At 45.8% G+C, this 13,774-nt stretch overlaps 3 protein-coding genes across 3 annotated transcripts; 1 reads left to right on the top strand and 2 right to left on the bottom strand.

Annotated features, from left to right (window-relative positions):
- Positions 1-942: 942 nt before the first annotated feature.
- On the bottom strand, positions 943-3,400 carry RhiXN_05625 (cytochrome P450 family protein; the record flags this gene model as incomplete). Its single annotated transcript, XM_043325441.1, has 13 exons — positions 943-984; positions 1,037-1,205; positions 1,257-1,270; positions 1,344-1,451; positions 1,510-1,558; positions 1,616-1,711; positions 1,761-1,927; positions 1,992-2,047; positions 2,095-2,622; positions 2,684-2,743; positions 2,794-2,860; positions 2,909-2,988; positions 3,049-3,400. The coding sequence occupies 13 exons, from the start codon at positions 3,398-3,400 to the stop codon at positions 943-945; spliced, it is 1,788 nt and encodes a 595-aa protein (XP_043180873.1).
- Positions 3,401-4,845: 1,445 nt separating this feature from the next.
- Positions 4,846-8,255, bottom strand: RhiXN_05624 (RTA1-like protein; the record flags this gene model as incomplete). Its single annotated transcript, XM_043325440.1, has 15 exons — positions 4,846-4,956; positions 5,010-5,082; positions 5,143-5,359; positions 5,415-5,555; positions 5,610-5,722; positions 5,776-5,920; positions 5,969-6,085; positions 6,948-7,078; positions 7,129-7,182; positions 7,233-7,327; positions 7,377-7,607; positions 7,683-7,835; positions 7,885-8,011; positions 8,066-8,189; positions 8,246-8,255. 15 exons carry the CDS (start codon positions 8,253-8,255, stop codon positions 4,846-4,848), a joined length of 1,842 nt encoding a protein of 613 aa, XP_043180872.1.
- A 972-nt stretch (positions 8,256-9,227) lies between these two features.
- Positions 9,228-12,389, top strand: RhiXN_05623 (AAA family ATPase; the record flags this gene model as incomplete). Its single annotated transcript, XM_043325439.1, has 18 exons — positions 9,228-9,295; positions 9,355-9,470; positions 9,532-9,589; positions 9,641-10,198; positions 10,256-10,349; positions 10,402-10,468; positions 10,529-10,551; positions 10,609-10,683; positions 10,736-10,818; positions 10,876-11,222; positions 11,282-11,292; positions 11,345-11,380; positions 11,441-11,521; positions 11,572-11,635; positions 11,827-11,878; positions 11,928-11,994; positions 12,048-12,236; positions 12,294-12,389. 18 exons carry the CDS (start codon positions 9,228-9,230, stop codon positions 12,387-12,389), a joined length of 2,085 nt encoding a protein of 694 aa, XP_043180871.1.
- Positions 12,390-13,774: the final 1,385 nt, after the last annotated feature.

Here is a 13,774-nt window from a genome sequence, read left to right as displayed (position 1 = left end):
CCACAGCGCGCGGAGACATCACATGCGATACTTGACCGAGGGCGGGGGTCGCGGTTACGTGGGTCGGCCAGACACCACTCCATGCTGCGATCTGGGAATGGTGTACTGGCGTGAGGACTCAGCCTATCCTCGCGTTTTTCAATACCTACACACCATCCCTCAATTCCTGCTGTGTATTAAAATTAAATTAAATTAATTCATTACTCGTCTTATACGTTCATTCCAAATATATCCATCCATGTGCGGTTCTCTGCCACCCCAAGCCCTCTATCCGGACGACCGCAGTCTTGGGTGGGCCGGCCAACGCCCCTAGGCCGCCTGCGGGCGGCCACGGGCACCCCTCTTGTATCGCGTACAGAACCCACGCATCACATATAGCGACCAAAGCATAGGTTAAGTACATGTATCTCATTTGTATTGTACGCTTGTGTTATGCTTATTTGACCTATAATATTGTGGTCGCCTACTCAAGAAGTGTGACTATGAGTAAAATGTTTCTGGGAGGATTAAACCAATCTGTATGACGTTGACGATTTTTTTAAAAGCGGACACAAGTTGAAGGTAGTTGCAATAAAAGCACTGAGGACGTTACCCACAAGGTTTCTAGGGAGCTGGCGAGTCAGTGTTAACATATCGTCAACTTGGCCTCAATGAGTTTATTATTCAAAATGCTTCGTAATTCTACACCGTTCCCTCATCTTTGGTTATCTGGGAGGAAACAGGTTTGAGGAAGGCTGCCGGGATTTCAATAAGAACGGTTGGGTTTCGGGAATGGTGTTGTTAGTGAGAAGTTATGATAGGACCTCCAGTGATATATACACCTCCGTGTGCACAAGTCCCACAGATGCATATCAATTAAGAGCTACATTAATAGTAATATGAATAAATACAGGCTCCCAATAGAGAGTGTTTCCCCAATATCGACAAAATACACAGCCCCCATCACGCAATATCTACCTCTTTCATCCTTAACCAGAGCCCTCCCTGAAATTGCCAACGTCAGTAATTGGCTTAAAGCTGTACGGTCAAGACTTACATCACAGTACATTGTAAGATGTTGCTTCGGCCAAACCTTCTCGAAAGATCGGCGACCAGCTCCGTTCTTCCACTCAAGTGGAGGTAAGCTTTCTTGGGGTTGGGCATCAGGGGCGAGCTCAATTGATTCAACCCTCTGAAGTAGACGGCAAAGGAAAAAGGATACCTCGCTAAAGCTCGGTTAAAGAACTGCACTGAAGGGGTGAAGGGTGATTGCCTACTTATACGCGAACTGCTGGCCAAGACACTTAGCAAGTATCGAAAAGTTAGCCTAAAGGATATACCACTATGTACTTAGATAGTCTTACGACTCGTGGCCCGGCATTGAATGGTAAAAATATAAACGGATTTTGCATTACGTATGCTTTGAATCTGTCGTCGAGCCACCTGTCGGGGTCGAATTTATCCGCGTCAGGCTGTAGCCATAGTTGTAACATTAAACCTGATAAAGCTATAGTTTTGAACTGAACTTACGCCCCATAGATCTTTACGCCGGTGCATAAGTAAGGTAGACCAAATAATGCTGAATTGCATGGCAATAAGTGGCAAGAATCATAGCTTGAATGTAATTCAACCTCACCGGGTTCCAGCAGGAATGAAATAGTTTCCCCCCTTGAGCTTCAGAACTGTTGACCTAGTTGCCACTCGTGTATTGCTTGGAACAGGCGGGAATAACCTACGATAGGAGTCAATGGGGTGCCAGTTAAAAAAATATGGCAAATTACCTAAGTGTTTCGTTGAGAAAGGCCCTTAAATACTTCATTTCTTTTAGGTCTTCCGGGGTAGGGTAACTTGAGGCCCCAAGGTGACTAATGATCTCATCTCTGAGTCTATTCATAACCTCTGGGTTCTGGGATAGCATATATACAGCAAAAGTCAGAGCCGCAGCTGTCTACCAAACCAATTGCGACTAAAATGAGTGCCACTGTGCCTAATCGGATTCTACTTCTACTTACGGTATCTCGAGCGGCGACCAGGATATTGATGATCTCATCCCTAATCACGGTCTCATCTGCATTCTGAATTAGTATGTATCCATTTCAAAAGAAATATTCTCACCGCCGGTAAATTGGAATAGATGGCGTAAAAGAGTATCTGTGGAAGCCTGTCCATCCTTATTTGACGGCTTAAGTCCAGTCCCCAAGATAGTATTGCTTTTCTCACGTTTCCCCAGTATCGGGGCCACATAAGCATTGATTATCTTCATATCCTCCGCGGTGCGGTCGTAAAATAATTCCATCCAAGGCCAAAGCACTGGTAGCCCAATTCGATGTGTAACATGATTTTGAACCCGTGCAAAAGCTGCTCCGAATGAAGTGCTGTCATCCTTTGGTTCTTCGCGCGGATACAACAGCGGTGCATCCAAGGAGCCTACGTCTTCACCAAATAAGAACTCCGTTCCCGAGTCCAGTGTAAATCTGCATGCGAGATCTTGGAAATCGACTGCAGGTCGATTAGGCTCGGCCATCCGGGAGAGTAGCTTAGATATTGCTATGTCGGTGTGACGGACAAAGTTATCAAAGTGAGTGACCCGGATCCGAGTGAAATAAGGTCGGCTCATGCTTCGGTGGATCCTCCAAGCTTCACCTGTATAAATGAAATGGATTAGACCTCTCCTGGAAAACTTGAACTAAAATCGAAAAATTACCGTCGCTGTTGAATATCCCCCCGCCGAGAACACTGAACATCATTCCTTGAATATCGTTCCCTAGCTACTGTCAATACATGTACCTTTTATGAAGGCCTTAGCTCAATTACCCTTGACGTAGTTATGAAAGTCGGTACTAAGCACATGTTTAACAACTTCAGGTTCAACGGTAAGAATCTAAGAAACTTGGTTAACAAAGGTTGGGCAAGATGTGGATTTACTTACAAAATCTTGTTTGAGTAGCCTCAAGTTGAAAATATTCCCGTACTGGGCAACCAGGATTTCCCAAGTGGCTCCGCAGTAGCCTGGGAGGTTATAGGTTGGATCGTGAGGCCGATACTAGCTTCAATGACTGGAACACATACCTGTCTTCATCACTTTCATATCAAAACGAATGAAATCCAAATTAAACGGCCACCTAAAATTGACCCGAGGTACTTCCATCACATTTGGACCAAATCTGCTCCTATCATTATTGCGCTGATACTCTCCTATAAGTATTCGCAAGATGACAAATATCGCCAATGCCAAAACTATGCGAATGACAAATGAAAGCTCTACAACCAACTTCAGTCGCCTAGACGCCAATTCGTGAGGTAGCATATAATCTATGACTGAAGGAGCCGCTACGATAAATGCTGGGGGAAGTACCGTGGTCTGGAGGGATCCAAGGGCGATGGAGAGTCCTGCTCCCCAGACTATAGGCAAGCGCGGCATTTCTCTAATATGCCTTTCAATAAGCACCAACTAATGTAGCTTAGCTTGAACTAAGTTAGCTGAGTCCACTGTCGCTGGTGGTGATTGATCAAAGTCAGAGATGCCTGCAGTAACGGGAAGAAACAAAGCTGGAAAGTGGTATATGCTGCCGTGCAAGTAGTTCGAAAGTTATCGCGACGAACATTTATATAAATGCGTCTGGGTAAATCTTAGACCACTGGCGCTGGATATCAGTAAGGGAGTAAGATTGGACAAATAAGGACGATCAGGCGGCGTGCTCGGGGGAACTTCAGGGTTGATCGAAGGGATGCCAAGCTTACGACAAGTTTTGGGAGGGGTTGAGCCCAGATTTTTGAAGCTTGGAAGAGTAGCCTATTGCCAGTGCCACGCTATCCTTAAGCATAGTTGATTGTGACAACAAGTTTATGTCACGTGGACGGGTGTGGCTAATAGCCACTACCCGTTTCTTGTCTGCGTTCGGAATCCCGCGGCCCCCGGCCCCATATCTCAAGAAGCATGTAAATTAGCAGAGTTAATCAACAGTCGATAGCCGCTCGTAGCAGAGCCAAACATAAAACAGCAGTGGTCCACCTCCAGGGTTAACCCTAAGGGTGAAACAAGCGCCAAGATTTTTGACCAGTTCTAGAACAGGGTATTACTGGACGTGTATATGCGAAGAACATACTCATAGCAACCTGATGCAGGGGTCGTGCCTGAGTTCCAACTTATTCACTAATTTTTTCAGAACAAAAATTTAGTATTCTAGGATGTTGTATGATTGACATTGATTTCGCATCATTGAGTGTCTAACGGTTCAAGGGACAAGAAGTCTACATATGATGAAAGATAAAGGGTGGGATGGTATATCTTAGTTATTCAACGATTAGGTGTCTGACCAACCAGTAGTGGCGTGGAATACGGCCTACGAAGGCGTCACAGGCGATACTCGACCGAGGGCAGGAGTCACGGTCACAGTCACAGTCCATATCTACCGCCTCTTATCCTACCTCACACTTTCTAATGCATACTTCGTCAACCCAAGGTAGCTCAGGGATTTTGCCAATTACCTTTTGGCTCTGTACCTCCTCCCTCCAGGCTTTGGCTCGGGCGGTCGCAGTCTCGGGCGACCCGAACAACACATTGTACTGGGCAACACTGAGATTTCCTGTTTATACCAATAATAGAACCCTATGTGAGTGTCAATCATGTAGGATTGCCTATCATTTTACAGGTAAGTCAGCAGAAGCATACAAACGCTTAATAGCAAGTAATCTAACTTTATGATTTTAGTGCTATAAATCCTTGACTGTCCTGAGCACATCAACCTAATTCTATTACATACGGTGCACCAATCACGCCCACAAAGTCCATTCTAAAAAGAAAAGAAAAAGAATCGCACATGTCTATTTGCGTACACCCATGGGCGAACTAACAGTCGAAACTCTTCACACCCGAGTCATCTCGACTCGATCGCTGGACGAGTATGCAGAAATTGGCAATCGATTGCTGCTCTCCAAGTTTCGCAGCAAATTTCCAGGGTGAAAAACGTTGAATGTCTGGAACGTACTCGGTGAGGACCACTAACGGGGTCAAAAGAACGCACACTCACAAACATGGCCACAAAAATCGGTGCTCCATCAAACCAGTTGAAATAACTCTCGGTGGAGATGATCGTCCCGTTCCTGGGAAAATTAAAAATAAAATTAGTATATATGCGTCTTGAGCAACTAGACAGGACTCACCATCCATCGGTGAGTTCGATAGTACGATAGATGCTCCGAATGATAATGAACACCGTCGCAATCGCAAGACCGGTGAGCATTTTTACGATACCCCGGGGCACACCGACCCATCCGGAGTTCTTGCGTAGATCACTTATAATCTTGGGATGAGCGGGTCGGTCATAGCTGAAACGGATAACGAATTCAAGACCAAGAATGGTATAGAGAATCACAGCGACTAGAGTGCGAGCTCTTAGCATACGGAAGAAAAGGAAGAAAAGAAATTAACTTACTGAGCTGGATGACGATGCCGCCAAGCATAATTTTTCCTCCTCTCTCTGAGCCTTCCGGAGTACGTGCAATGGAGGCCATGGCCCCACCAGCAGCTTGAATAATCAGTGCGGTCACGTCGGCGGTAATGAAGATGATGGAATCTATTTCCAGGGCATTAGAAACGAAGCCATAGTCGATAAAAAAAACAAACTTACAAAGGCGTGGAGGCATTCGGCTATACATCGTACCCAGCTCATTGATAATTTTCGGCAGAATCAAGAACATGGCTGCGGTCATGAACGAAGGCGCAATAATAGTAGTGGTAATTCTGTCGGCCATTGAATCAGCAGAGTTGTGGCCAATCTATAACAGACTACTCACTGCATCATAAATGCGTCGCCGTTATGCGGGTTCACATGTCCCCAATAACGTCCGGCCCAGCCCAACAACTCGCCGACGCCGCATAATACAAGCGTTGGTATCATGTATGTCGTCTTGAGAGTAACAGCTTGAAACAGATGACCAGCTGAAAAGGATATTAGCCATTTACCATCTTTCGGATAAGGAGACGCACTGGTGGTCAAAGCAAAGAGAACCAGGAACAGAATGCCGACCCATCCAGTGGGCACATAGTTGAACGGCAAATGTTCTGCAGGGTTGGGGCGTTGGCTGGAGGTCGCATTGGCGGCAGCTATAAGCAAATGATTATCAATTTTGCTTGAAACAAGTACGGTATTGTCTTGCCTAGGATGACTCCCAACGAAGTTGACATGCTATTTTCTTTAGGCAGTTGGAACAAGGAGAAAAGATAAGTTTTGAGCTGAGTCTCCAGTTTTACTTTGAGATCATACTATATAAAGTTCAAACCTCCCAAACGTGGACAGCATACAGCACAGTCGAGATCGGGGGTCGGGGATGAGAGATACCCAATGCTCACCATTCTCTCATCGCAACGTCGACGGTTGTATCCAAAGCGGGAAAATCGGTCAAATTGATAGTAGAGCGCAGTTGCCAAGAAATGCACGAAATAAACTTGATTGACACTGCCCTCGGTTTGAGCCGCAAAGCAGTGTGCGCGGAGAATCTCCGAGGGCGGTGAAATGTAAAGAAACGATCACGTGATTGATCGGCAGTCAGCCAGATGCTCACCGAGGCCGAGGTTATGTCCTGAACGAGATCATCGTTCAATATAGCGAGCTAAGGGAGGAATCTAGAATGCTGTGGCCGCAGTGATCCCTGAGATTAAAGTATATCACGGGCCGCGTGATCAGCAGCACTTACAACAAATGATTCGGATACGACTTCAAATTGGAGGACGCGAGGGTGCATACACACTGATTGAATCAATAGCAAATACCAGCCAATTGGGTCACGCCCTGTGATTGACATGCCATAAAAATCATAATACATGCTTCAATAGAACGCTTGAATGGCCTGATAGACATAGGGCTCTTCTAATTGCTTGATTTCATCTTCGGTGAGCGTCACATCAAGTCCTCCTAACGGTACATGTCTCATGTCAGCACATTTCGTAAAAATTGGGCACAACTAACCAATAAGATCCTGGAGATTCGCCAGGCTTGTGGTACCAACTATGGGTGCAGTAACCACGTCCTTGGAGAGGCACCAAGCTACTGCAACCTGGGCCATGCTGATATCTCGGGCCTTTGCTATCTTCTCAACCCTTATTTCATGAGGATTAGATCGTGTCTTTGGGTGTTCTGTGTTATTCACCGAAGGATGATTTCTTTGTTGTCTTCTTTCGTTTTCTTCCATAATTGTGCAGAGCTGTGGGACAGTAACTAATGAGCACCTCGTATAGAAGTAAAGATACATACTGGCTAGTCTGAGCGCGAAGCGTCGTCTCCTCATACGGTCGACTCAAAATTCCCTGCGAAAGCGGTGACCAAGGGATCATCCCAACTCCAAACATCTACACGCCCATCAGCACCCCCACGCCATGTGATTTAAACCTGGTATACTTTGAGCGTAGGGATCATCTCCCTCTCCTCCTCTCTATAAACTAGATTATACTGATTCTGCATTGCAATAAATGGAGTGAGCCCGTTATTAATTGCGTAATTCTGCATTGCATGGAACTGGTAAGCGTGGCAACTGGACATGCCAATGTACCGCGCATAACCGGCTTTGACGACGTCATGGAGGGCCTGCATTGTCTCGGCTATGGGTGTCTGATAGTCGAATCGGTGGCACTGAAGAACGTCAACATAGGTAAGTTGCAGTCGGGCGAGGGAATTTTTAACAGAGTCGAATATGTGCTATTTCACTTGGTTAGCGATGGAGAGACAAGAAGCAATGGATGAGTGTGCCTTGCGACTGAGTCCGTACTGGTTTGTGTATCCCAACGCATCGGCCTGAGGACTGTCACCTCTGACAGTGGGCAGGAATGGTCCTGGTTCTCGGCGAACAATGTTGAATACCTGTGTATATCAGATTAGCTCGAATGAATAATGAAAGAAACCGGTATACCTTGGTCATGACCACGATTTCATCTCGGGGTAGATTGAGCTGCTTGATTGCCTTGCCTAGAATACGCTCTGACTCTCCGTTGGAGTAGACATCGGCTGTGTCAAACGTTTGGATTCCAGCATCGTATCTGGAGACCCCAGTTGAGCACTGGAAGTAACAACGTCATGGAATGCTTACGGACGCAGCCTTGATATGTTTGATGCCTTCCTCCTCGCCCAAGACCCATTTGCCCCATTCCTTTTGCCCATAGCTCATCAGACCAAGAATCAGTCGTGAGACCTTGAGGCCCGAGTTGCCCAGACGGACTGATACAAGAATCCGATTAATGGCCAGCAATGTCAGAGTATGGTGTCACACTCACCATATGTCATTTTCCGCCTATGCTTATCCTCGACAGACGTGGTGAATCAATCCTCGACACAAAGTGTGACGGGACTCCTTGGGACTGGAGGAGATCGATCAAGAATGCCGGTTATCAAGCCATCTCTCGTGACGTGCCGCACCCGAGAAGCCCTTTTGGCTGGAAAGGTCGCATATTGTCAGCTAACTTTATACTTGCCTGGGTAGTGAGCGTTGGCGGTGGGTGCAGTAGCGATACGCTGAGAGTTTTATCTAGATAAAGATAAGTACCCAGAGCGACGAACAACTTGTTTGGTTCGTTGTTGAGAATGGGATATCCTTCATCACGTGGGATTTGGTATCAACATCCGCAAACCTGATCGACATCCGCCGTTTGAAAACTCAAGCTAATTAAATATGAGCGACAGATAGTTGGAGTTTGTACCGATCTAGTTTTCAAACTTCAGACGGAATGAACTAAATATATTGGATCCGGAATTATACCGTTTCATAGCCACACATATGCTTGCCTTTCGTTCTTGCATATGTCTAGTTCAACATACGACCAAAATGACATGAAAGAGAATAGAAAAAACATGATTGATTGGGAGAATAGATATCAAGGCTCAAGCCGTTAGATTTGAATCACACAGATGGCTTCTACTGGCGCCGTTGGTTGATTCCTAATTTGAAATGAGGATTGCTCTAATCGTTGGGCGTCAAGCCTTTAACCATATATTGAAACGGACCAACAAGTGGCACTTCTTTAGTGGGGTAACACCATGTGCTCATGGTGCGCTCCAAGAATTAGCTGGGTTTCAACGAGGCTAGGTTCAAGGTGTCAAAGTTCCTAGAATACTATTGGACAATTCGCATCGAGCGCTTATGTGAGTCAGGCATACATCGGATGGGCATCATACCCGGGTTCCCTGTATATAATAACTTTGTTCAACTCGTGGTAGACCTATTACTTATACTCCTTAGTCCTCTTAGTCTCTACTACCATGCCTATCATTAGGAGGGGCCAAGATATTACCGCCCGATCGTACTATGAATGTTTTGATCAGGTTTGGTATGCTTCTTTCTGATACACTGGATGTTCACTTTTTCTCATTATGACTGAGAGATTAGGGATCCGCAAGCTTATGGTAATTGGGTAATTGTCCCGGTCGATAGCCAAATTAGATTCCGTCGCAGGAATCTAGCATTCGAAGCTCACAACAGGATTCATAGCCCTACAGGCTCCAGTGAGTCACACTTACCAATACCTATCTGGACGCCATGATAGCTTAACCTGTGCAACTATAGGTGTTAATGATCACACATGGATTGAGATAGAATCCAATGATTTGGTCAAGTACTTTCGGTAATAGTACGCGTTTGGTGATGTAGATAGCCTTACTAACGGGTGTTTTAGATCTCACGAGGCACTCAAAGGTGTAGAAAGCCTTGAGAATGTGAATCCTGGAATTGATGCAAGGGACATTTACCTCAGGCTGGAGGCATTAAAGGTTTCGGCTGTTGAGCCCATCTTTGAGCTCGAGGAAGAAGAACCTGCTACCGTAGGATTAGGATTAGGATGGCCTCCTTCGCCAGTCCCAATGCTGCCAATTAACTTTGCTACGCACAGCCAAGATCAGTTCCCGTCTCCTCCAAGGAGTATTGTCTCTCCACCAGGAATTACACATCCTCCCCCAATGAATTCATCTCCTTCCTCAAGGAATTCATATTCTCCAGTTTTCCTTCATAGCAACCCCCCACTCACAGTTCCGGAGCAACTTTGGGTCCTTCTCGACTTTGTCAAATCGCACTTTGAGGAAACAGTCGAAGAACTTGAAAGGCTCAGATTAGACGGGAATATTTCATACGGCCTCTTGTGGATGCTGTGCGTTCCTGGACATCTTGTTGAAACCAAGGATACGGCAACTGGACTTCCAATCGGGATGAGGCTCCAATCATGGGATTATGGACACGAGTGAGTATATTTTTTTGTCTTTGGTCAGATGGATGGGGTGACTCAAGTGGTACTCAGCGGAACCAAATTTACCATTCGGGGTGATACGTATATGTGGGACGGGAAATTGTTCAAGCGAGAGATCACCTCTGTCGAGATTGAGCATTTTGAGGTTGGTAATTAATTACTACAAAGTATCTGGATGCTCACAATGTCTCGATCAGGGGACAATGAAACTAGATCAACTCCCGATCAAACCTTTGACAGATCAATGCAAACAATCTTTAATAGGTTCGTATGCGTACACACTATCGTGTTCTACCCGGATTGATAAACATGGATTCTGCGTAGAGCGAGGGAGACTCTACCAGAAGGTTAGCACATAAACTAAATCACAGATTTATCATTACAATAAACATTATATACGCCAGTATGCAGGCATTCATCATCTCAACTACGACGCAACTATCACTGTGTCCACCGAATATAGTACGATACAGCTCCCAGTAAGTGCAATATTGCATCAACATATCTGTGTTCAATTATATCTCGCTCTAGGCCAAGGGTAGAGTCATGTTAGATGCTGGTGGCTACTCGCGCTATAACTCTAATAATTCAAGAGAACACCAGGGACCAACATGGTAGGCACTTGACCCTTTGTTAAACGAGATATCCATGACAATAAAGACACCTATTAGGGACCCATACCCGTTGAGAAGCCCCCTCCCGGGGCCAGTCCGCTCACCTCTGCGGTCGGATGATGAATATAAGAATGACAACCCACTTCCAGATGAGATCCTATGTCTAACTCCACCCGCCCATAAAGCCTGGTCTTTTGCAGCTGAAGCATGGGGCAACGTTCTTGTCAATGACTTGTCCGAGATCACTTTCGACAAGTTGGCACTTGATCGATTAGTGCTTAAAACAGATCAGAAAAAACTACTCAAAGTACTGGTTGAATCTTATTCAGGGGGTAACAAGTTGGCTATGGACCCAAGACCCGGAAAAAATGGTGGACTAACGATGGTCCTTCATGGAAACCCAGGTATGTCGCATTCTTTGATGCACTTTCAGCTCAGATTTACTTAACCTCCTTTGGCTAAGGGACCAAGAAGGTGGGATGATGTGGGGCTCTAGCTCAGCGGTCATTAACAATTATCTATTTAGACCCTTACTGCTGAAGCGGTATCAGAGCACTTAAAGGTAAGATACCACCGTGGACATATGAATGCCCGCACCCATTAAATTTCCGTTGAATGTTAGTGCCCTTTATACGTTGTATCTTCAGGTGAACTTGGCACAGAGGCTGATGAATTGGAGAAAAAGCTACGCAGTATCTTTGAGGTATGGTGTATCGATTCCCCGCTGAGTGTGAGCTCAACCTATCCGCCAAGATGATTGCTGCATGGGGAGCTGCTCTGTTGATCAACGAGGCAAATCTTATCGCCACTTTATACGGTACTCTCTAACAATCTGTTCATAGGCCGATATACTTCTGGAGACTCGAAACACATTCGACATTCGCCGGAATAGCCTCGTGTGCGCCTTTCTGCGAGCCCTCAAATATTGTAAAGGCAGTAGGTGCCAAAAAAACACTAGTTAAACAGAGTAAATCGCATTGATTGACTCAATCAATGAATCATTTTTAGTCCTTATTTTATCAACGGACCGAGTTCACACTTTTGACAAAGCATTTATTCCGTATGTATAGCTCTTCATGTCATATGCAACGTCTAACACTACTTGCCAGGAGAATCTCAATCGCAATCCATCACCCCGATCTCGATCAAGCATCGAGGTTACTAACTTGGAAGGAGGTAAGCTGCTCGTTTTCCTGCGCATACATAATAATTAAGTGTCTAAATTTTAGTCACTGGTTTGTGCTGGGGTAACTTTGGTGGACTCGAATACGTCTCCGCTGGATAAAGAAAGCTACATTACGCATGAAGAACTTGGGTCGCTAGCGAAACGACCTATTGATGCTTGCGCCATTGGGCAAATAATTCGGGGAGCACAGGCTCTGTCAATTTCAGATATGGAACCATTACGCATGTCACATGTGGGTCCTGTCTTGGTGACTGGGATAGGCAGGCATTGAACTATGTCAACTTTGCAGCTTTCGACAGTCTTAAAAGTCGCCGAGCAGTTCGAGGCGGACAGTAAGGAGCTTGAACTTACGGAGGACACAACAGCAAGAAAGGAAGGGTGGTAAGGGGCTTCTACCTATTGTTACATAGACCAGATGATCCTGCTCTAAGACACCCATGGAGTCAACCAGTTATACATGCTTGTGCTGCAGATATTCGAGTGTAAAAGTTAGGGCACTGTGCATCGTAGCCCTCGTAGACGCACAGCCAGGACTTGGACGGCGTTTTGTCGCGAGTCACGTGGTCACCTCAGCGTTAGCCTCCCCTTTTTTCCTTACTGCCTTTCACTTCCGTCTCCCTCCACTCCTCCCTCGCCCGCTTCGCGGTCTCGGTCTCGGTCACATCCTCGTCGCATTAGTTTAGTACAGATACCTTTAGTTTTTTCCCACCTACCACATCACTCCTCGGGAGCAGTTTTGGACTGCCCGCCCACGAGCCTTCACTCGCGGTCGGGGTCCCCCGCCTTCCCGGTCTGCATACTTGTTGGTATCCTTGTATACGTTTCGTTGTCTCCAGTACCGCATTCACCATATATGTATATATATATACCGTTCCACGCCACGAGTGCACACAGACTAAGTTAGGGAACATTGTGTCCAAGTCTCGAAATTAACTGTGGATTATATTGTCAACACCAAAAAATCTCCAGCAGGGCCAACTGGGCGCTTAATTATAAACGGAGTATTGCTTCGACTAAACATCAATTATTTATTTGGTTAGGCTCGTCCATGGCCATCTACCGCTGAAATTTGTACATTTATGTGACACAAAGACAGTTTTATATGATACAGATACGCAAACCGGTTTCCTATTCGTAGGCCATCATATATAAAATGGGCTTCACCGTGTGGGATTCATAATAGAATTAGCTTTTGTACTTTTGATAGCCAACTACAAGATGATCATCTAATTATCATTAACGTCTATGTCATTTGAATAAAAAAGTTGGATCTGTTCCGACCGAGTTACAAGGCTGGGTGCACTTGGTCGGTCTTCAGGGGTTTGTTCCCAACACTCTTGAATGAGCTCTCAAACTGTCTTTAAAGTCTCCCAACACCAAATGAACATCTGTCCCGGTAGCAAGAAGATCTTTGTTTCTCATCTCTTGGGCTACAAGGAAAATACTTTCGGTATCCCTCCCAGTATAGGGGGAAAGACACATTTGGACCCGCATTGACAGAAGTGAGGGCTTACTTCAAACAGCTACTAGGGGATTCAATTGTATCTCGAAGCCCAGACATCCAAAAGCCTATAAGTCTGAGCAAAGGCTCGGCGGCAAGGGGCTTCCGTGTTAGTACTGTTTGGGGCTGTCCCATGCTAGTGTGCTAGGGGTCAAAGACGGGTCTCCTGCATATGAGCCACTTAAAGATCAGGGTATGATTCACTCGGTGGCATATTGACCCAACAGCGCACATGTTACCTTGGGCCCAGGGGAGTCGACAATCCAAGT

This window comes from Rhizoctonia solani, chromosome 6, assembly GCF_016906535.1.
Source record: "Rhizoctonia solani chromosome 6, complete sequence".
Lineage (NCBI taxonomy): Eukaryota > Fungi > Basidiomycota > Agaricomycetes > Cantharellales > Ceratobasidiaceae > Rhizoctonia > Rhizoctonia solani.
The sequence above is the reverse complement of the archived record's forward strand: the minus strand, read 5'-3'. Positions and strand labels throughout refer to the sequence as shown.